Raw genomic sequence first — 22224 nt, forward strand, 5'->3', positions numbered from 1 at the left:
GAGGAAGGTTACAGATCTTCCCGTCTCCGCTAGTCACTCGTTAGTTGGCTGCTCGGCTTCGACTTCGACAGCTCCCAAGCGACCAACCGCCATCTCTCCTCGCCCTCGAGCACGACAAAGCTTCAGGATCCTGCAACCTTCAGCCTGAAAGAAGAATACTTCTTGGTGTATGGGTTATTCGGTAACCATGTGAGCTGACTTCTGCTTCCGACGCCCCAGGTATTCCCTTTTTTTTCCTTTCTTTTTCTTTTTCCCTCTTTTGCAATTCCAGAAATAGCTTCCGCAGCATTCGCTCAGCCTTCCATCTGCCCTTGTAAAAAGTCAAGGTGCTTCCATCTCCAATCAGGGATGTGTGCTGCAGCTTGCCCTTTTCGAGAATGCGTCCGGGGACAAAGGACCGTCGGAAACGAGTATAGTGAAGCACCTTTGTCGCCGTCGGTCGATAGTCCTTCTGCAGGTCCTAGCGAACTTACTTCCCGGGGATCTCCACTCAAACTCACCTGTTCGCCTGCACACCCGCTCTCCAACCCCGGCGCGCGCCCTCATTCGCCTTGCTTTTTTATTTGAATTTTTGAATTTTTATTTTCGTTTCCCCCCTCTGACTGTCGCTCCTTGCGCTTCCTTGCCTTCGAGGAGCAAAAGCCCAGAAACTTGCTTGTCGCCTGGAGTCGCATTTTCATCGTGTCACGTTGTTTTTGGCAACAGAGGACTTTATTCCCCTCCACAAGTCACTTTTCCTTGTCTCCTCCTCAGTGGCTGTCCTCGAGCAACGTCATTGTTATTATTAACGTGATCTTACAGCACACAACCACTCTCTACGCGACTCGCGCCGCTCCACACTGTCGTTATCGCGATTGTTTGTGGTTGATTGTCACCTCTTCCCACGGTTAGCCTGAAGGTTTCCAACTGGTCGGTTGGTGAACTAATTCCATCCCGGACCGGATTCGCCTGCCATCTCGAGTCCTCCCTCTGCCGCCTCGATTCGAGAGCTTGACAGTCGAAATATGGCCACGGCTCCGGCTCTTACACGCGGTTGAATGCCAATGTACCGATTATTCCTCGCCTACGGAGCAGTTATCCCAGCGTTTTGTGGGTCCAGCTTTCCCCAGTGCCACATCCCCACCCGAGCGGGCGCAACAATCCAGTCTTCCGCAACCGTGCAGTGTGCATGGTGAATATCGCCATCGAGGCCGCCGCGGTTGTCTTGAGCGTGGTTTCATCGCTGTCGGTTGCTGTAATTGACTAGAAGTGAATTTGAATTTTTCTTCGGTTCCCTTTTCTCCCCGTGCGGCTTGCTTTCCAGCGGTCTGCTCCTCTCCCGTCCTCCGTTACCGCCATTCTACATCGCTGCGATGAGTCGAGTCCTCGAACCCCCATCAAGAAATCCTTTCACAAGGCCAGTGGAGATGTCGACCGAACCCAGAACCATCCCCGTCCTCTCTGCCTCTATCTCGCCCTCCGACCCTTCCCCAGGTGATCCTATGGACGTCAGCCCGCCCGCTTCCGCTGCAATGGGCCCGCCGTCGCAAAGCAGCCCTGAAATCGAGCAAGCGCCGACCAATCATACCAATGGGAATACAGCAGAATCAAATGCATCCCAAAACAATGCCTCTGGACAACCCACTGGTGCTGCAGCTGCGGCGCAGCAGCCCAAAGTGGTACAAACGGCATTCATACACAAGCTTTACAGGTAGGACGTGCACTCACACTGCTGGAGCCGTTTGTTTTCGAATTTCTCTAACACGAATCTGGCAGCATGCTGCAAGATCCGAGCATTCAGCATTTAATATCCTGGTCGAGCTCAAACGAGAGCTTTGTCATGTCCCCATCGTCGGACTTTTCAAAGGTTCTCTCGTACGTCGCCCAGCACACTTCTCTCGGAGGATCATGTTGACTCATTTGCACCAGACAATATTTCAAGCACACGAATATTTCCTCGTTTGTTAGACAATTGAACATGTACGGGTTTCACAAAGGTAAAGTCACCATCACATTTCTCGGAGAGTCTTTGCTAACTTGCCCGCCAAGTGAGCGATGTTTTCCATACCGGTTCGCCCGATTCGCCGATGTGGGAGTTTCGACATGGAAATGGAAGTTTTAGAAAAGGAGACTTGTCAGGCTTGCGCGAAATCAAAAGGCGCGCGTCAAGACATGCATTGATCCATCGCGATTCGTTCTCAGCGCATAAGAACAACAACGCCTCTCAACCAGGCACCCCTGCGGAGACCGTCCCAGAGGTTCCCGACCGAGTTGTCAATCTCGAACATTCCCTCTATGAAGTGCACTCGCGACTAACCCGTATGGAAGATCAGCACAGTTTACTGAGCTCAAGATGCCAAGCACTCACAGAGAGTTTAATCCGTTGTCATCAGGTATGTATTCCGTATCCATTCAATTGGGTTTTGGCAATAAAAATTAAGTTGTATCATTAGTGGATAAACTTGATGTCTCGCTTTATCACATCACTGGTTCCAGATGCAGATAACCCCATTCACCGAGAAGGTAAGTCTGGTTGTGTTGCAATCGACGAAGATCCATTCTAATTCTGTCAAAAAGCCGCCAATATGCAACGAGAAGTTGCCAGACAGCTTGAACTTGCGCGTGCACCCGAATCGCCGAATGATATGCTCATGCCGGGACGACAGCCTTATTTCCAAAACTTGACCGTTGACACCGGCCCTCCGCTGTCTCCCCGCCAAGTTGCTCAAGACTCTCGAAGAACCTCTCTTGCTCGCCCACCAATACCGCCCCATATCTCTATCTCCCCGCATCGATATGGGTCTATTGGTGGCGCGAGTAATTCTGCTAGTTATACTAGGCCGCAAGTCTCACCGCACCCGTCGGGACCACACCCTCTGTCTGTCTCCTCACCACCCGGCGCAAATATGGGTAGACGTCATACTTCAGCCGATATTCGGCAGCATGGCTGGCCAACTCCCGGGCCTTCGCCATTTTCCGCTGGTGCAACGTCCTTTCAATGGCCATCGTCACCTCAACGAGCACCCAATGCAGCTGATCAACAGGTCCGCGATGTGCTCGCCAAATATGAAATGGGGAAACCACGACAACAGCCAGGTACTCCAAGACACGCGACGCCACCGCTATCACTAGATCCCGCCCAGCCTTCGGAAGGTGGATGGCCGACTGGAGGTTCCAAATTTCTCCGTCCTACAGAGTCCCTTCCAGCCACGAGACGATCAAGTATGGCTAGCAACGTGCATTCTCTCCTCAACCCAGCGGAGACTAGAGAACGTGCAGAGGAAGAGGATGCTGCAACATGCGAGGATCGGAAACGCCAGCGACTTCAGTGATTGATATTCTTCACCAAATGAATTATCATCTACGGTGTGTTTTTTCTATCGCACCAGTCGAATCACCTGCTATTTGAAAAATGCGAATTATATCTCAATATAGTCGCATGCCAACCAGCTCTGTTCCATGAAACTATGACTTGATTATTCAAGTATGCTTTTGCTCTGCAAAGGCCGCTTTCAATGGCCTGACCTCTTGGCCTCCTTTCATTCACTAGTGCAAGGTTCATAAGCCATGTTTGAATACCCTACATCTGGCTTTCGTCGCATGTTTTCATGCTGTACTTGTGTGTGAATTAAACCACAAAAAACGCTCGTCCCAACCCTGAATGAAAGGTGAGAAGTGGCCAGTCGCTGTTGCTGACTAACCACAATCTGCTCTTATCCTGCCAAACTGTTAGGGAGTTCCCAACATTGTTTTCTTCTATTTTCATTTCTCAAAATTTCTTGGTCTCCAGTCACCAACAATATGCCGCCTCGCTATCAGACTTTTTTTCCCTGTAATCATATCAGTTTCCTGTGCCTTACTTTTCCACATCTGATGGCGCTGCCCTGATTGTTTTCACTTCTCACGGATTTCTCACCAAAAAAAAAGAAAGGAAAAAAATCATTGGAACTTTTGTCCATGTGTATGTGTTCAAGTTGTGTGAGTCTATTGTGTTGGTGTAGTATTCTTTTGTAATTGAGAGTGGTTCATACCTAGCTATCCCTTCGAATACCTTGTTTCTCTGTCTGCTTGTTTCTCCATTGGTGCCGTCCCTTCATTTTGGAGGAGTTGGAGTAACTGACACCACAATGACGTGGCAGTTATGTGAATTTGGACCCCAACATGTGAGGCGTTTGTATTGATCCGACAACTGCATCATTTCTTTCTTTTGTATGTACCACTTAAGGTTTTCATCCAGATGCTTGACTCAGTGTTTCTGGTTTGACTCAGCAAAAGAGGGCGGAGTTCAATTGCCAAAAACTTCAGAGCTAAGATCTTAACCTTTGTGCTTTAATATGCATGGCAGATTGTTGATGCTCCTTTTTGTCAAGCCAGGAGCATCTGCCTGGCTGGTGCCCCATATCATCCACGTTTTAGATTGGCGGGGTTTTTGCTGGATGAGTGTACCTATATCATTTCCGGAGCGCATACCCTATAAGATGCTCGAGGAAACAGTGGTTTCCCATCAACATTGAGTGCTAAGGCTGATATAAGTTGGATACAAAGCTAGGTACATTGGCTATAGCCCAATTTACCAATTTGTCAATGTATTGAAGGTAGGAAGTCCTATCAGCAACCATCGATGAAGGCACTGTCCCGGCGACAAATACCTCTGTAGATATTATTCATAACTAAGAGGCATGAGAACTGTCCTGGCCACTCTGACCTGACTGTTTTGCCCACCCCCGCCCATCCTACCACTACAACTCTTCATGGGTGACCACTTTGGCAATCCAAGCAGCCCAGCATATAGGAGCACTCTTTCTTGATCAATTATGAAGGGTCAAGCCCATAGAAAGTGTTCTAGCCCTGTTCACATGACTGACTGAAGTGTTTTTACGTGTGAGTGTTGCTCAAATCCATTCTAGTAAGAAACCTGTCCTTTAACGTGACTGAATTCAAACACTTTATGTTGCTCTACTTTTTCAGCTCTGACATATTGCTTACTCCTTCCTAAGGCCCTTCTTTTAGCCCAAAGCCTTCCTCCCAAGATCAAAGATCTCATGTTGTCTCCTCCCTTTACATAGTGACATCTTATCAGAATGTCTTCGCGATATCCCCAAAGAGATAGAGATCAGCCCGCTCTGGGCAAGTTGGACAACACTATTTCAAGTGATGATGACGACAAGCCATTGATACGTAGACGAAGATCAAGGAGGAAAGAGTTGACAACGGGGACACAATCTCTCGCGAGAGAAAGACATCTAAGTGAACAAGAGCCAGAGAACCCGCCCACATAGTGCATTACTGCAAAATCAAGCATGTAAGTACTCTTAGAGCGACATCTTGTGGTGACACGCGTCATAACTCATTCGTTCGCGACTAATGTTTAATAGGCATCCATTTCGCTCAGTTATTGGAGTTCGCATTGGCAGCGCACCAGAAGAATTCTTGATTCATCCGCATTTCCTCATCAAAGAGTCGAAATTGTTTAACACGCGTCTGCAATCTCCTTCGACGAAAACATTGGAGCTCGCGGATGTCCAGCCTGATCTGTTTTGCACCTTCGTCGACTGGCTTTATCGTGATTGCCTCCCGAGTCAGGAAAATGAGGCGGACCCGACTCAATACCAATAACTGATAGAATTGTATTTACTGGGGGATAAATTGGGCGTCGAGGCCATCAAAAGCAAAATCGAAGCGAAGATTCAAGGACTAGCTTCAAAGGGCGATTCAAAAATTCCGTCGAGTCTCATTCAACAGATGTACGGATCGGCTGCTCCAGGGTCGAAATTGAAACTCTGGGCGGCGAATATATACGCTACGGGAGCCATCGCTGGGCCAAAGGAGGATCTGAATCCCGAATTTTTACATGTAATTGACGTCCAAGGTCAATTGCTTCAAAAGATCGAAGGTAGTTCCGAGAAAGGGCATATCGCTGGAAAGCAGGAGAATAAACGACAGCGACGATTTGGGGAGTTCACACCTCAGGCCAAAGAAACAACCCTGAACTCCGGCGCAACGATGGCACATATATCCAACCTGAAAAGTTACCCTGAGCTTCGTAACAGCTTTCGCCAGTTGAATGGGAAATAGACGGCTTCGCGGATATGCCTCAGTCACCGCCTCTTTTCGCTTTTTTCTTTTTCGTTCTGGTGGATAGAAGTTCGTCGAGGTAGCTTCCTGCTCTCTTTGTGCCTAACTTCTTCCTTGTTGGCTCAATGTCTCCGTCAGGTTCTACTGTATTGGCGACATTCTTTGAATGCGATGTTTTCTTCTTATTCCGTGTGACCAAGGACGATCTGCTTTCCTCTTCGGTTTCAGAATCCGAAGTAGGGGATGGAATCGGTTTGTTGGTTCTCTTTTGTTTTGTCTGCTGTCCGCTGGGATTCCGTGATGGAGTGATTGTCTTCGAATTTCTACCCAAGAGCTGTTTTCTTAATTTGTCGTTGGAATTGAGCTCCGCGCGGTTGCGACAACCATCAGACTGGCTATTTGGCAATGGAGCACCGAGCCCAAGTCTGATGAACAGGAGAACGTATTAGCTATTGAGGGGGCTCCATACAGATGTTAAGTCATTATTTTGTTGACGTACTTTTCCGGCACTGGAGTAAATATCTCATCTTCCTCTCGCTGTAGCTCTTCCTCCGTCTTTTCATGTGCTATCTCTTCTTGGGTTTTCGGAGGGAGCCAGGATGCGATCAGTCTCTGACTTCGAGCCAATGCAACACTTGCCCGGTTAAAGATGACATCGGCCTCTGTCGTCGAGCTCGCCATGCCGCCAGAAGATCAATTCACAGCTAGCTCTTTTATCGTAGTTCGTCCGTAGGTCAGGCTCCGGCAGCAGTCGCTCTGGCTGCCGATATCTCGCAGGCGTGGATCAGCCCGCCCGATAAGTTTGGGTCGCCGGACTAATGCTTTTGCGTCACTAGTCCCAAGGCGGCTTAGCGCACTGGCCCTGACAAGATCGGGACGCCTTCCCGAGCACTTCACCCAATTGGGCAACCAGGACGTGTCGCGGGAAAATCTTGGGGTAATCATTCAGACGCAGTTGTCTCATCGTCCTCCGGCCTCTCAATTTTCTTCAACTTCCACAGTTCTTCTCCAGCCCTTCTCTTGGTTTGTGTTATTTAGATTGTCTTTTTCATCATGTTTAAGCTCGCGCGCAGCAGACCAATTGCTGCGGCCCTCAGGCCTATCGTGGTAAGTACACTGTTGCCGCCTTTCTGTAACATGTCCTCTTTCATGAGATCCCGCTTTGCAAAGACCGCAACGCTGACATCAATCCGCCTCTAGGAAACACCTCTCAGAAGCGCCCTTCAAAGCCAAAAAAGAAACCTCTCCATCCACGAATACCTTTCCGCCAACTTGTTGAAATCTGTTCGTAAACATAGATCCACTCCAGCCCTGTAAGGAGTGGGCTCGACGCTAACAACCACAATAGTACGGAATCGGAGTTCCCAAAGGCGAGGTCGCACGCACTGCGGATGAGGCTGAAGCTGTTGCTAAACAGCTCGGTATGCACTCTCCCAGCTCCTTTTTTTTTTTTTTTTTAAACCTCCCAGCTCTAATACACTGCGTTAGGTGGGGAGGATGTGGTCATCAAAGCCCAAGTTCTAGCCGGCGGTCGAGGTAAAGGTACTTTCGACAATGGTTTGAAGGGAGGTGTTCGTATCCTTTACTCGTAAGTGGAATCGCCTTATCTTCTGTCGTGCACACCCCGTCCTGACGTCCAGCGCAGGCCCACCGAAGCCCGAATGTTTGCAGGTCAAATGATCGGACATAAACTCGTCACTAAACAAACCGGAGCTCGCGGGCGCATCTGCAACGCTGTTTACATTTGCGAGCGCAAATATGCTCGCAGGGAATTTTATCTCGCCGTTCTTATGGACCGCGCTTCTCAATCCCCGGTGATTGTTTCTTCTTCGCAGGGTGGTATGGATATCGAAGCTGTTGCGAAAGAAAACCCAGAGGCTATCACTACCACAAAGATCGATATCAACGTCGGAGTCACCGACGAAATCGCTCGCAAAATCGCCGCCGGCTTAGGCTTCTCGGAGCAATGTCTCGAGGAGGCAAAGGACACTATCCAGAAATTATACAAGGTTTTCATGGAGAGGGATGCTACCCAGATTGAGATCAACCCCCTCGCTGAGACTACAGACTACAGAGTTCTTGCCATGGATGCAAAGCTCAACTTTGACGATAACGCCGAATTCAGACAAAAGGAGGTCTTTTCTTGGAGAGACACCACTCAAGAAGATCCCGACGAGGTCAAGGCGGCTGAGTTTGGATTGAACTTCATTAAGCTGGATGGTGACATTGGCTGCTTGGGTAAGTTGAATTGATTCTATTCGTATACATTCCATATTCTAACCTCGTCAAGTCAACGGAGCCGGTTTGGCCATGGCCACCATGGATATCATCAAGCTCAACGGAGGCAATCCGGCTAATTTCTTGGACGTTGGCGGTGGTGCTACCCCATCCGCCATTAAATCGGCCTTCGAGCTTATCACTAGTGACCCGAAGGTTACTGCCATCTTTGTTAACATCTTCGGAGGTATTGTGCGATGCGACGCCATTGCCCAAGGACTTATCAACGTGGTCCGTGACATGAACCTTCGTACTCCTATCGTCGCCCGTTTACAGGGCACGAACATGGAGAAAGCTCATCAACTGGTAAATGTTTATCTCCTGCAGATTTGACCGGTGGTTGCTAACGTATGCTTTCAGATCAACGATTCGGGACTGAAGATATTCTCCATTGAGGACCTTCAGAATGCGGCCGAAAAGTCGGTCCAGTTCTCAAAGGTTGTCAAGATGGCTCGTGATATTGATGTTGGGGTCGAATTCACGCTTGGTATTTAAGCGCACAGTGGCTAGTTGCTATCTCCTTACTCCCTATCTATACCTCGACACATTTCCAAACGAATCCATGCAACGCCGCAACTGTTTCTCTGTGCTGCTAACTTCTCCTTCGCATTCTGTCAGACGAAGAAGGACCTCAATGGTTGGCGACAGCCGTCGCCCCGGATTCTAGGGGCTATGGTTGAATGGAGATCCTTGCCACAGAGATAAGAGAATTTGTTCTAATAGAGGCAGATTTGGTAGCCAGGGAATATCCACGCAATGGATACTCCAGATTTCCCTTTGCCCAACTTTCCTTCCTCCGTGATATCCGTGATCCAAATGGCCGATAATGGCATTCGTTTACCCTGATGTATTTTACTCGTACTTCCCGTCATTTTCCTACTCATTGTATAGGATTTCTTTTTCGATCAGGTAGAGTTTTGGAAAATTGCTCAATACTTTTCTTTTTCTATACTCCGAAAATTTATTATTAGGCGCACTTCAGCCATAATTGTACACCTTATGGGTGCCACTTTTCTCTGACACTGCTCATGTTTGCAAAGTAGTCGCTCTATGTTTTCTTCGCCTTTTTCTTTTCCTCCAAGAAGGCCTTCCTCAACTTTCCCAAGTTAAACATCCGACTTAGCGCCCACTGAAATAGTCCTATCCAGGCCCATCCAGCGCTCAGGAACCACACCAAGTTTGCTTTGTTTCCAGCCCAAATCCACTTCTTCCGTCCCGGCCCTCTGCTCCAGGGCCATATCCATCTCCAGGGCGCTGAGCCATACAATATCTGTGTGACAACGGTTTTGGCATAAGCTTCGTTGGGCATAGCGCCGTGTTGGCTGTGGGTGACGCGCCGCGCATAGTCGTTGCGAATGGGCTGGTAGAGGGAGGTGGGTAAGAGGGTTCGTTCAACGCGCGCTATGCGGGATTTTACGCCACCGGTGATGATGGTTGTTACGTGGACGCTGATTAGGATATTAGCTATTTGTATCTGAACCCTGAGATTCATAACGGGGGATGGAGGATCGAGTGGAAATGAATAGGGAATACGAACCCGAGTGGCGCCAATTCTGCTCTCAGAGTGTCACTGAAGGAATGCAGGGCTGCTTTAGAAGCATTGTATACAGAGCCGAAGACGTAAGGTATTATCTGCGAATCTTTGGTTACTGCTCTGGCTTCTAGAATATACAAGAACGATGATACCCCTGCAAGCGAGCCAATCTGCACGATTGTGCCTTGGGCTTTTATGAGAAGAGGGACAAAAGCCTGGCACATCATTATGACGCCGAAAAAGTTCGTTTCGAAAACCTGTCGCGCCTCATTGATATCCGCATCTAGGGCTGGAACGGTATAGTCTGGTTGATGGTTTAACGATATGTAGCGACCAACTGGAGATAGATGTCTACATACTCTGGCCACTGTGACTCGTGATGAATGTCTCGTTAGTATGACACCTGAGCTTCAAAACAAATGATGCCAGACGACAGGGAGCCACTAACGCATTATTGACAAGATAATCCAGTCCCTTATCTGGTCCCAGCAGCGAAGCCACCTCGTCGCGGCAAGCTAGTACGCTTCTCTCCTGGTCGACCTCCAGACTCAACGTCTCAATTCCTCGATCGTTCAAATCTGCGATAGTATTTTTGTTTCTCGCGGTCGCGAAGACCCTAAGGCCATGCCGCTGGAACTCTAGAGCTAGCGAGTGGCCGATGCCACCGGGCGAACACCTGAAGTCGAAACCAGGTTAGCTTCCTGGCTTTCTCTTGTAAATACGGCCGGACACGAATATGAGAGCTCACCCGGTGATAAGGGCTGATTTGCGATTGTCCATTGTAGTGCAGCGATGTCCGGTCAATTAGTTAACTGCAGAGTAGCACAATTAAATAGAGGAGATTGCTTCGTCGTTGATCAAAAGCACCGCCCTGAGCCCTGGCGCGGGCGTTGAACCTCGTGCCTCCTCGGGTGTCAACTTTCGCCGCCACTGATTCACATGCGCGACCCCAGACCAGACCAGAGCCGCCGAGACGCTCTTTCATAAGTCATAGACGATTCTCCGGTTCGGACGGGACACACCCGCCGACTTGTCAGATAATCCAGCCGTTTCCGCTGCCGACAGCTGGTCGTCTTCAATCCTGTTTTGTATAGGGATTTATCTGGCGGCCGTTGGAACTCAGCAACGGTGTGGAGCGGGTTGACGGGCCCGGATATGAGTTCTGCTCGACGGCTGGCTCCTGTGGATCTCCGCCTTTGCAGAGTTGGAGCTTCAACGGGCTTGGCTTCTGGCGAACCCAACCTTGGTCTCGATCCCTCCGCACCAAAAACTTTTTTCCGAATCGATTAACCGGGCGGGCACGGTTTTCGCCTCCTGTACATTTCGATATAGTCAAATGACCCGGGGGCTGCTCAGCATAATTAGATTTGTGCGAGATTCTCCCACGGTCATTCATTCGCCCCAAGGACAACTCTCGATCTCACCCGACTTTGATGTGCTCCACAATGCCGATGCCCCTGCATCTCCCGCTGAAAGATGCAGAGTTCATGTCAATTACCAAGGCATCTTCGCAGGCCTGGTGATGATGGGTACAGGACACCAACCATTGAAGATGTGGAGGAGGATTCCGCCTCGGCTGTGGCATTGCCGCCAGAGTCGTTCGATACTGAGTTAACGCCAGTGCCAACCGTCATGTCACGATATCGTCGAAGCTATGTCTCTCAGGCTGATGGACATCATCTTACCGGGGATGAACGAAGGCCTTCCGTGCCGGGCGCAGACCATTCTGTCACAGGCGCTTCCTTAGCCCTCGTTGACAGTTTTCCAACTAAGCTCTCTTGGAAAGAGAGAATGAGGCACTTTACTTGGGCATATTTCACCCTGACCATGGCAACAGGTGGTCTGGCAAACGTGCTCTACAAAGGTGTGTCCTTCCCTACCGTTGACGGTGCCACAGCCATATGTAGATGTAAGGATCGCTAAAGGTCTTTAGTTCCTTATCGATTTTATGGTTTGGATACCATCGCCATCATAGTATTCATCACGAATATGGCACTATATGTGATTATATGGGCATTATTACTGCTGCGGTTTTATCTGTTTCCATATACATTCAAAGCGTCATTTCTCCATCCGACGGAGTCCCTGTTTGTTCCTGCGACTATTGTGTCCTTTGGTACCATCCTCATCAACATCGCGCAATATGGACTGTCCCACACGGGAAAGTGGCTCGAGAACGCCGTAGTTATTCTGTTTTGGTTTTATGCAGCCCTGGCTGTGGCTGCATCTTCTGGGATATACCTTGTTCTGTATGCCTTGGATTTTATCGCTATCTATGGTTACACCCAATGCTAATTTTGAGGTAGATGGTCAACGCAGACATTCACCATTGCTCAAATGACCCCTATTTGGATATTTCCTGCCTATCCCATGCTGATCATCGGTACACATGCCGGTACGTTAAGCACAAAGTTGGCCCAGGAGAACGCATGGCGCATCATCATTGGAGGCAACACCATCCAAGGCGTTGGCTTTTTAGTGTCCATGATGGTGTATTCCGCTTTTATCTATCGTCTGATGACGCAAAAGCTGCCCAAAGAAAATTTGAGGCCCGGCATGTTTGTCTCTGTCGGCCCGAGTGCGTTCACCGTCGTCGGTCTTGTTAGCATGGGAAGTAGTGCTCATCGGGCCGTTCCGGAAGGATTTCTGGGAGACGCGGCGCTTAGTGGAAAAATTATTTGCCTCACAGCTTATTTCGCATCCCTCTGGCTTTGGGGGTAGGTTCTTGTTACAACCAGTGCGATATGTCTCTAGCTAATCGCTTTCTACAGGCTCGCGATTTTCTTTTTCTTCATTGCGGTATTCGCTCATACTTCAACCGTCGGAAGCTCGACGATGATATTCTCTATGACTTGGTTCTCCTTTGTGTTCCCGAACACTGCCTTGGTGGCTGCTACATTTGCAATCGGAGAAGCATTCTCAAGCCGCGCTATAAATATTATTGGTTGCGTGATGACTGTCATGCTGTTTTGCACGTATTTCTTTGTCGTTTTTATGATGATTCGAGCGATAAAATTGCGGCACATCTTATGGCCTCAGAAAGGTGAAGACAGAGATGAAGGAGGATTTAGGACCGTCGGCCCTCATGGCCCCAGCTAATCTCGTGTCAATTTGAGGGCGCAAAATCCGGTTTTATACCTGGAATCTAAGTTACTCTATCTACAAAGCCTTCTAAGTTGATCTACCACGGCCATTTGAGGCTTGATGTTCGAACAGGAAACATATGAATATCAAAGGTGAGCATATCTCCGGAGCTGTCCTATCCTGGTTTCAGAGTCATCACTGGTTGGACCATCTTTACAATCATGGAAGGATTAAAACAAAAAATGAAAAAAAAATGAAAAAAAATTCAGACCACCTGCCGAACCTTTCCCGTCTCTACTTCATACACCCACCCAGTGATAGGAATACCGGGAATCACTAGGGTCTGTTCCTTCAGCCATTTCACATCGGCCTTGACTGCCTCCTCCAAATCCGGGAACGGTTGAAAGTCTAACACCTCAACTTCCGATTTGACATGAGAACCAAGATTATTTTCCGTGACAGCGCGTGCGGCGTCGTTGGTGAATGTCAGCATTCCACAACCGGTGTGCTTGACGAGGAGAATTTCTTTTGTGTTGAGCAATTGCTGGGAGATGATAATTGAACGCAATGCATCACGGGAGTTAGCGCCTGCGTTTCGGATGACGTGGGCGTCGCCGAGATCAATGCCAAAAGCTGCTGCTGGGTCGATTCGAGCATCCATACATGTCACTGGGGAACTAGGTTAGGTAATCTTGGTATTGATTGAAAACGGCCTATTCCGGGGTCACCCACGGACAAGGTAATGCTTTGCTGGAGGTAAGGCAAGATGGCCTTTGTCAAACTTCGAGGCATATTCTGCGTTTTTGGCTTGCAGGTTCAGTTGAATTGGTGTTGCCATTTTGTGTTCCGATCCGTCCGATAGATGTCTAAAAGAAGTATGTATTGAGTGAATTGAATCGTGCTCTTCGTCTTTTGAAAGGTTTAAGGACCCAGCAGTTGGAAGTTGGAGATATATATATGTATATCTACGCATACTATGGCGTATTCTTTCAAAGGAAAGGGCCGGAGTCAAGAGTGATACGTGTTGCCTGAAATGTCCGAGCGGCGTCTCAAACACATGTCATACTTCTCCAGTTCCTGTGAGCTCCGTACTACTCCAAATCGCGTGCTCTAGTGCCTCTATGGCCTCAGAGCCCCAACAAGACCGCAATTCCAGGCCTGCAGTTCGCTGACCGGAGAAGAGCTGAAATGACACCATCCTCGCCAGTTCTTCGTGTTTGGGACTAGGCGACGAGGGATACCCCACACGCCGGAATTCATTCATGCGATTTTTGCGGATGACGGGATTTGCGGAGTGCGCTGCCGCGGTTCACGTTTGGAGGTCGATGGCGGGATCGCTTTTATTCCAGCTGGCTGCCCTCCCATTCCACGCGGAAGGGGTTTCGCGATCGCGAAGTCGTGGTCGTGCTAATTGAGGTCTCCTGGCGTGATTATAAAAAAGATGGACCGCATATGGCAAAAATAGACCAGCCACTTACATTTATTTTCCTTTTTCTTTTTTATTTCCACGCCACATTGCTTCTGGGCACAGATCACTACCCTCGTTCGAAAAAAAAGCGCACCGCCAACCAAAAACATCACGATTCACCCAAAAACCTAGCTTTTATAGCACATTAGGGAATTCCTGACTACTAGACCAAGATTTTTGGACCAAAACATAAATATGTTCTGAAAACATAATTGATATTTACCCGGATCTCTGTGCATGGAAATGTGAGATTTCAGTCTAACCTAGCAGGTGTGATATTTACCACACTAGCTATTTAGTTATTCCCCTAGCTTCGCCTCCCGAATCAGGATTGCTCCAAGAAGTGCTCCACATACAAATACCCCCATGAGCCAGAAGCTGGCCTGGACTGCCCAGCCATAACACATTCTTACCGCCTCCCGGAGTGCTGCATCAGAGAGTTCGTCAATATAGCTTAAGCTCTCCCTGACTTTGCGAGCTATCTCCTCGGCGTCTCCGATACCATGCAGCCTTTCAAACAAGTATGTTTTCAGAAGAGCCTGTATGACTGTTGCGGAAATCGAGACTCCAATCCCGGAGCCTAGAGACCGGAAGAGATAGAGACACGCGATTCCAACTGCCTGGTCTTCCGGCACGGCATTGGCAACTGCATTAGGGCTGTGAGCTCGGGGAAAGGAAGTTTTCAATAGGGAAAGGCCTTACTCAGAGCAACCAGTGTGCTTGTTCCCCCTATACCATTACCAAACCCGTATACAACCATTCCGACCCAAATACCCCATATACTTGCCCCAACAAGGCCGGTGAAAAGTATGACGGGAACAGTTCCGATCAGGAACATGAGGTAGCAGCAAATTGTGAGCCACCGGTAGCGGCATGTTCGACGCATGATCTGCAAATGCCGTGGAACTGATTAGAAATCGAGGTTGATGCATTTTTCGAGGACGTGGTCGTTTATACTCACCCATCCTGCGAAGAGAGAACCGCAAACGTTTGCAAGGATACCAGGCAATAAACGCACTCCTGCTGCCGTTGCGGATAGTGACTCCACGGCTTGCCAATACAATGGGAGATTGTATGTCAAGGCTATATACGTGCCAAACGCGAAGAAGTTACACAATAGGCATGCCAATATGGGACGTGAAAATACAATTTGCAGTGGAGCAAAGGGTTGACACGTCGTTTTGGCCTCATTGAAGAGGAATAGCCCGAAAAAGACAATGGATGCGACTACATTTCCGTATGCCATCGGATCTCCCCAGGAGTCGTTGCTTCCTCGATCTAGACCAAGAAACAACGTCGATATGGCGATTACCAAGAGAAGAGCTCCCAGAAAATCGACCTGCTTTAGATTTTGTCTCCAATGGTGGTCCAAAGGGCGTTCTCGCAGAACAAATAGAACGTTCAAGAACGCAAGCATGCTCACAGGGACCTGCAAAAGGAACGACCTTCAATCACTAAAAGTCAGCCACCACTCTGCTCGCAAACGGCGCCCGGGGCACTGACCTACCATCTCCATCCCAAGGTGTCGGCTAATGCACCGCCTAGAGGAGCTCCCAACCCTGCTCCCGATGCATACACAATGTTGTTATATCCCTGCCACGTACCACGATCTCGAAGGGGTACCACATCTGAGAGCAATATAGCTACTACCGTGGTCATCCCACCTCCTCCAATGCCTGTAAAGGCGCGAGCTATAATCAAGTCTTTCATTGATCTAGCAAGGCCGCACCACAAGCAGCCCACTGCGAACAGGCCAAAGGAGAAACATAACGCTGCCTTGCGCCCAAATAGATCGCTGATCCTCCCGTAGAGAGGCTGAAAAGCGGTCAGCGTGAGGAAATATCTGTTCCACCCCGTCAGCCCGTATTTACTCCTGCGTTTAGGAAATGAGAGCTTATTCACGCAGTAGCTATCCAGCTTGTCTGATTCAAGGCAGAAAACTCGTTGCCAATCTTCCCATACGATGCAACAACAAGGGTTTGATCCGCTGCTGAGAGGAATATCCCGATTGCCAGGGCAGGCATTGTCCACCAGACGCTTCTGGCGACATCGGGATTTGGACCCTTCCTTTCTGAACTTTGCTGGACTGCGCCGTCGGCTGGACAAGTACCATTTTCGCAGTGGGATGAAAGGAGAGGTGATGTTTCAGTGGGCATTTCCGATGCTTCTTTACCATCGGCGTTCCAATTAGAATTTTGAAGTGATGGACCATTCAACGACAGTAGACACGTCGGGTTGTAGTCCTCGATTTCTTCTTCAAGTCAGTCTGGAAGACAGAGGATTCGTAGCCCAATTCTTTGTTTGGGAAAACGAAAAGAAAAAAAATGAAAAATAAAAATAACACCGTCTACTTTGTCTTCCGTATACTACACCGGCCAGCGATGAGCACAAATACGCCACCGTCAGTACTCCTGGAAGCCGCTTAAGCACGGAATGACATAGAGCTATTAAAGATCGGGTACAACATTACCACCCCGACTAGACGTGCATAAGTAGGTGTTGACAGTGGCGAACAACCCTGTCATCCGAGGTGGTTAATCTTTGTTTATGGTGTCGGGTCATCCCCATGCGAACAAAGGCTGAGCTGAAAATTTCCCGGCAAAATTCACCTGACAGCCCTTAAGAATGATGGGTCTTGTGCAGGGGATAGAGGACTGCCAAGGGCTTGAATTGAATGACAGAAAATTTCGTATATTTGCGCTCTATCAGCACGCCACATACGCGCGTCTACGAACCCATCACCCAATATCTCAATTCGTTTGTGGGAAACACCGGCTTTGTCCGTGGAACCAGCCGTTTTTATAAAATGCCGAGAAAGTTGTCAAACCAAGGGATATAACCCGAGAGGTTTCGGCTCAAATACAGAGTAGAGAAAAGGGGTTCTTGCGGAGGACTCTTTCGCGAATGAGGCACTGACCACCCTTCCGTTGCACAACACCGCAGAGCCATGATCTTCGGATGCATGAGATCTGCTTTGCATATTGCACTGTAGATCCTAGTGGAGTGCGATCTGCACAACTTTGTGCGTGATCTACAGAGGCACTCTCCTCCGTACGGAAGAGCGATTGTGATGATGTCGTCTGTACTCCATATGAGAACATGTATGGAGTACGCGCAGACAGCTTTCAAAGCTCCGAACACGCAGCCTACAAAAGTTCCCCACCCCATCGGAAGTCTACTGCGGAAACAGGAGGATCTGATGTGCAGTGCGGACTGGGCAGAGCCGAACACACAAGAGCATTATTAGTACGGAGAGTTGGGAAACATTTACACCTGATAGCAGGCTGGTGCTTTCGTTTCCAGTGGGAACACCAGGCTCTTGCGGCGTCCTACGTTTTATCCATGGCGCTTCGAGATGCAAACAGATGGATTTGGTTATCTCTGCTTCTCTGCACCGGGCGTTAGGGAGGATTCTCAATTGAAAGGCTGCACTTCATTGACAAGCAAAGATTTTGTCTGTCGCTTCCACAGCAGCAACCCCCGTGTCCACTGACGCAATGATGTCGACCCCATGATATCTGATTCGCAAGCCATATTCAATCAAAGCGCTCACGTGTACTACCAACTACCATGTCAGAACAGGGTTGACATGAAACCAAGACTGCGGTTCGGAATCTGCCCCGAGAATCGTGGATTTAAGGGGGAAATATTAACAGCAAGTTTGAATGAAGTCTAGTCAGGCAAGGTCACACGGTCAAAGAGGATCGGTTAGTTCTGCCTCTTGTACTCCAGTTTGTCCTGCTGATAAAGTAAGCGGGATCCACGGCAGCTTAGGGTCTCGATCCCCAGCCTCGAAGAATGAGTTCGGTTTACTGGGGATGATGAAAATGCAGTCAAAGCGATGGTATCAGAAGTTCTAAGCCATCATTCCACAGCAACCAACGGTTCTACCGTAGCCCCTATGCAACATCGAAACAACGCCCTTGGTGGCTTCATTGTTTTCCGCATTCAACTCAACTTTTCCCTTCCGATAGAGGGCTCATTGATCATACAGTTGCGGAAGCGAAAAAGGCGACGGATATGCTCACTGCATGTATTGATAACTAGAAGACGCATTAGAGAATGTCAATGTGAGGTGGCAGCTATTAGGGATATAATGACTCATGGATTAAATTGTATGTTTTATGGTATCACACATATTTACCCGCAAAACACCGCCTCGTTCCGTACGGTAGTCCCGTTGGGTCAGAATGGAATATTCATCATGCACGAGACGACGATGCCACGGTTGACTATATACTGCAGCACATGGCACAGAATAATCCATCTCGTCCGAGAAACGGCCCGGGCGACTTGTAGGTCGGCACACATTTGGTATGCGGCCACTCGTAATAGCAACAACAGCAAATCCCAGGGTATCGGCCAGTTCACCGTAGCATTTCAAGAGCCTTTTGAGCATAGTTGGGACGCGAGGCCTTTGTTCTGAACCTGAACAGCAATTGACTTTCATCTTGATTCTCTTGGATGAGATCGGGTTCCAATTATATTCCATCCCGAAGTTCAAAACCAGCCGAGGAACCTCTGGAGCAAATTGAAGACTGTGAAACCGATGGAAGCTGGTAACTATGTCTCAATAAATCAATATCCAGAAAAGTCACAGTGACTACTCCGTAGATGGCATCGGACTTTGTATTTCTAGTCTAAGCCCGTGTCACCGCGGAGTGCGTCATCGCGAGGCCGCCCTCTATGCTGCTTCTTGTTTCCGGGCGTGACAGTCCTTGGCAGTAAGGCAAGATTAGCCTTCGTATGCCAGGGGCTGCATGCATTTCGTTTAGGGGCCGGCTTTTGTGGACGAAAGCCCGGTATCAAATCATTACAGAGAGTTGGAGCCATGGTCATTCGACAAAGACCTTTTTCCGGTGCTCTCCGATTCGACTAACTTCTACTCCGTAGTTACAGCCCTCTAAGAACCAATCACAATCTCGCCATAATTTCATTTTCCGCCGCATGTTTATTTCTCAAAACCCCGTCTACGAGCCGTCCAACTTGCCTTGCAGAGCCAAATGCGAGAGACCACCCCGCGCCACCATGTCCATATGCGTGAACGACCTTGCTTGGCCTTCCACTACCTGTTTTCCTCGTTTCGTGCTCCACGCGAACATTTTTCATTCGATATGGACGAGTTCCTTGCGCCAACGGGTATTTTGGATCCAGTCGTGCATTTTTCAAAACGGGAAGCAAGTCCTCGCACCGTTTACGCATGTCCTGTATATCGCGGGATTCAGGTGTCAAGTCAACCCGCCATTGGTTGGGCTGTGTAATGGACCCGAGGATAAGGATGTTGTCGTTTCTAGGTACAATAAAAGCCATATCTTTGAAATTCCCATCCGCCCTGCTCTCCGTAGACACAAGCATAGCATTATTGACCCGCGGGAAGTCCGTTCCGTCATTGATGACCCGCAGTACTGCACCACGGAGGTGGTAAACTGTGTTGTCGGAAGCCGTCTCTGATCCCATAACCCCTGTTGCGTTCACAATCGCGTCGGCGTGATAGGTTCGTAAGAGATGTCGTTCCTGGTCGAGTAGATCGCCATGGATTGTGTCAGTGTGCAATTGCGCTCCTTTGCTTTTGACTAGCCTCATCAAAAAGGACATCGCTACATCTGTGTCGATAATCGGTGCCATATGCTCGTAGGCGTCCTTTAAGCCACCATGGGAATTCACGTTCGCTCCATATTTGTCCAGCAATTCCATTCCCCAATGGAATCCTTCCAGCTTGCTGCCCAAAACAAGTTCCATCTTCTTGGACTTCACCACATCGTCCACGATACGGTTTGTGTGGAAGGAAGTGCACATGGTCACTTTTATACCGAACGCTGCAGCGAGCTCTTCGCTCTCTGTCATTTTGCAGTAGATTTTCAGGCTTTCCAGTGCCCATTTTTGCACCATTTCAAGTTTCTCCTGAACTGCCTGGGGGCCGCAACCGGCTGGAGGCAATTCCCAGAGCGCACCTGCAATCTGGGAAGTGAGTCGTTGTTCAGAACCGAACGTTGCCCATTCTTTGGACACGATCGTGACACGATAACCGCGATCTAAAAGCAGCCATGCCGTCGTCAGGCCTGTCACTCCTCCACCGATGATCAAAATATGAGGAGATGAAGGTGTTGCCGTATGAAGTGTTTCACGGCCTGCAAAGAAATCCTCACTGATCAGGAGAGGTTCCTTAGGCAGAGATGTCGGACAAGAACGGGTTTTCGAGAAGGGTCTTCGTTCCATATCTAACCTGATTTCAACTAAGAGCAGGTAAACAAGGGCTCGGACGTGAAAATCACAGGAAGGGTTCACGGATGTTTGTAACTTGGGATCTCAAGGTTCGAGTTTGCTCCTGATGGAACTTCCGTTTTTATATCCATTTCGTCCCGGTTCAACAAAACCCGTCTCGGTAAGAATCCGATACATTGACTTGAATCCCTCGGGAATAACGTAGCGCAACGTATCAAGCCACTTGTAAGGTGTTTCGTACCTTCCAGCCCGCCAAGGTGGGAAGATCTCTGTCTGGGGACACAATTGTCAGGTCCGGCAGCAAGCCTTCTGTGCGACTAAGAAGTTTCAGCATAAACCAGCACAATCGCAGGATCAGCTCCTCATAGTCATTCATCTGCGCACATGGTGATATCTGTGATGACAGGAAAAAAATCCTGGCGAATATCTGCACGGGTGTGAAAATGGCTTACTCAGTACTGTCCGAAGCTGATTGGACAGGATGATCATTGCAGTTCATTTGAATATTGACAGCCATCATTGCTATGAATTAGGCTTGATCGTCTCTGGAAAAGGCTGAAGCCTAAGGTTTTGGCTTGTGTTGATGCACAGGCGTGGAGGTGCCAAGTGATATGGCGTTCGTGCATAAGGACGGTCAGTTCAGTTGGCGACATGCGGATGGTTTTTTACAGGCAAGTGGGTAACCATTCACTGGGGTTACCTGTGGCTGTCTGACGAATGCATCCGACAACTGCACACCAAGAGATAGAGGCATGACCGCTCTCCATGAATCGGGCAAACAGATCAGCATCTTAACTAAATGTTCGTCTCCAAATGGAATATGCGTTGAAGGGATTTGAGACGGCCAATTGCGTGGCCAATCTTGATTCGGGCCGGAAGGAAAGTCGCGTACCCACACGACAAGGACCTCAATTTGTATCAATGGCGAGGACCATCAGCTGAATCGTGTTGCTGGTCGGGGACTCTGAATAATGACTCTCATGCAGGGATTGTAAGATAGCAAGCTTGATTCGAACGTAGTTCCACCAAGATCTCTGAAGGGTCATCAAGCTGCTGTCAAACGCGGTAGTATATCGATGTTTAAAACCAAAAACGCTTCCCGCGACGGCCAATTTTTTTTTTCTCTTTCTCATACTTGGTTATCAAGGTTGCCCTACATTTCCTGGTGATCGAGGCTTAGTCCCTCGTTGCGCACCCCAGAGTAGGACAGAGGCTTCCCGCCGGGAGGTGATGATCTTGTCTGGACTTGGAGAGTGCAGGACAGTCGCAAGGAGAGGTCTCCTGCGCTCTGGACATATTAGTGGAACTGCCATCCACCTCGGTATCTAAAGTAGAGATATATCGCGTATGTGCACCAATAACCGTTCTCGACTACCGGTCTCCTCTATAGCTACCACGAAGAAAATAAATCTGCGGAAAAAAAAAAGAAAAAAAAAAGAAAAAAAAAAAAAAGGAAAGAAAAAGGAAAAGGAAAAAAAGACGACGACGACGGTGTATGTCCATACATGCAGCAGAGCAAATAGCCCCATAAGCAAAAGACATCAATGCCAAACCAATATGCCAACATCCTAAAGTCGTATTGTTT

The 22224-nt window shown here is 48.7% G+C and overlaps 9 protein-coding genes across 9 annotated transcripts; 4 read left to right on the plus strand and 5 right to left on the minus strand.

Annotated features, from left to right (window-relative positions):
• The first annotated feature begins 561 nt into the window (after positions 1-561).
• On the plus strand, positions 562-4338 carry CIMG_08549 (HSF-type DNA-binding domain-containing protein). The gene is made up of 6 exons (XM_001241385.2): positions 562-1690; positions 1756-1854; positions 1909-1976; positions 2029-2372; positions 2433-2502; positions 2557-4338. The coding sequence occupies exons 1-6, from the start codon at positions 1353-1355 to the stop codon at positions 3309-3311; spliced, it is 1674 nt and encodes a 557-aa protein (XP_001241386.1). The 5' UTR covers positions 562-1352; the 3' UTR covers positions 3312-4338.
• Positions 4339-5060: 722 nt separating this feature from the next.
• On the plus strand, positions 5061-5595 carry CIMG_08548 (uncharacterized protein; the record flags this gene model as incomplete). Its single annotated transcript, XM_001241384.1, has 2 exons — positions 5061-5226; positions 5372-5595. 2 exons carry the CDS (start codon positions 5061-5063, stop codon positions 5593-5595), a joined length of 390 nt encoding a protein of 129 aa, XP_001241385.1.
• CIMG_08547 (uncharacterized protein) lies at positions 5100-6812 on the minus strand. Its single transcript, XM_001241383.2, has 2 exons — positions 6554-6812; positions 5100-6479 (listed from the first exon to the last, which is right to left on the minus strand). The coding sequence occupies exons 1-2, from the start codon at positions 6733-6735 to the stop codon at positions 6074-6076; spliced, it is 588 nt and encodes a 195-aa protein (XP_001241384.1). The 5' UTR covers positions 6736-6812; the 3' UTR covers positions 5100-6073.
• Positions 6813-7040: 228 nt separating this feature from the next.
• On the plus strand, positions 7041-9726 carry CIMG_08546 (succinate-CoA ligase, beta subunit). The gene is made up of 7 exons (XM_001241382.2): positions 7041-7161; positions 7255-7338; positions 7403-7475; positions 7543-7642; positions 7700-8292; positions 8345-8637; positions 8692-9726. The coding sequence occupies exons 1-7, from the start codon at positions 7108-7110 to the stop codon at positions 8824-8826; spliced, it is 1332 nt and encodes a 443-aa protein (XP_001241383.1). The 5' UTR covers positions 7041-7107; the 3' UTR covers positions 8827-9726.
• Positions 9247-10961, minus strand: CIMG_08545 (short chain dehydrogenase/reductase). Its single transcript, XM_001241381.2, has 6 exons — positions 10614-10961; positions 10314-10541; positions 10225-10232; positions 10018-10169; positions 9869-9963; positions 9247-9779 (listed from the first exon to the last, which is right to left on the minus strand). The coding sequence occupies exons 1-6, from the start codon at positions 10643-10645 to the stop codon at positions 9380-9382; spliced, it is 915 nt and encodes a 304-aa protein (XP_001241382.2). The 5' UTR covers positions 10646-10961; the 3' UTR covers positions 9247-9379.
• A 15-nt stretch (positions 10962-10976) lies between these two features.
• Positions 10977-13009, plus strand: CIMG_08544 (C4-dicarboxylate transporter/malic acid transporter). Its single transcript, XM_001241380.2, has 4 exons — positions 10977-11729; positions 11799-12114; positions 12172-12582; positions 12637-13009. Exons 1-4 carry the CDS (start codon positions 11342-11344, stop codon positions 12962-12964), a joined length of 1443 nt encoding a protein of 480 aa, XP_001241381.1. The 5' UTR covers positions 10977-11341; the 3' UTR covers positions 12965-13009.
• CIMG_08543 (carbonate dehydratase) lies at positions 12738-13805 on the minus strand. Its single transcript, XM_001241379.2, has 2 exons — positions 13682-13805; positions 12738-13618 (listed from the first exon to the last, which is right to left on the minus strand). The coding sequence occupies exons 1-2, from the start codon at positions 13785-13787 to the stop codon at positions 13215-13217; spliced, it is 510 nt and encodes a 169-aa protein (XP_001241380.1). The 5' UTR covers positions 13788-13805; the 3' UTR covers positions 12738-13214.
• A 911-nt stretch (positions 13806-14716) lies between these two features.
• CIMG_08542 (MFS multidrug transporter) lies at positions 14717-16573 on the minus strand (the record flags this gene model as incomplete). The annotated part of the gene is made up of 5 exons (XM_001241378.2): positions 14717-15063; positions 15120-15306; positions 15379-15862; positions 15925-16260; positions 16320-16573. 5 exons carry the CDS (start codon positions 16571-16573, stop codon positions 14717-14719), a joined length of 1608 nt encoding a protein of 535 aa, XP_001241379.2.
• A 2680-nt stretch (positions 16574-19253) lies between these two features.
• CIMG_08541 (uncharacterized protein) lies at positions 19254-21496 on the minus strand. Its single transcript, XM_001241377.2, has 2 exons — positions 21092-21496; positions 19254-20956 (listed from the first exon to the last, which is right to left on the minus strand). The coding sequence occupies exon 2, from the start codon at positions 20631-20633 to the stop codon at positions 19332-19334; it is 1302 nt and encodes a 433-aa protein (XP_001241378.2). The 5' UTR covers positions 20634-20956; positions 21092-21496; the 3' UTR covers positions 19254-19331.
• Between the last annotated feature and the right edge of the window lie 728 nt (positions 21497-22224).

The sequence above is a fragment of the Coccidioides immitis genome (genome assembly GCF_000149335.2).
Source record: "Coccidioides immitis RS genomic scaffold supercont3.3, whole genome shotgun sequence".
Taxonomy (NCBI): domain Eukaryota; kingdom Fungi; phylum Ascomycota; class Eurotiomycetes; order Onygenales; family Onygenaceae; genus Coccidioides; species Coccidioides immitis.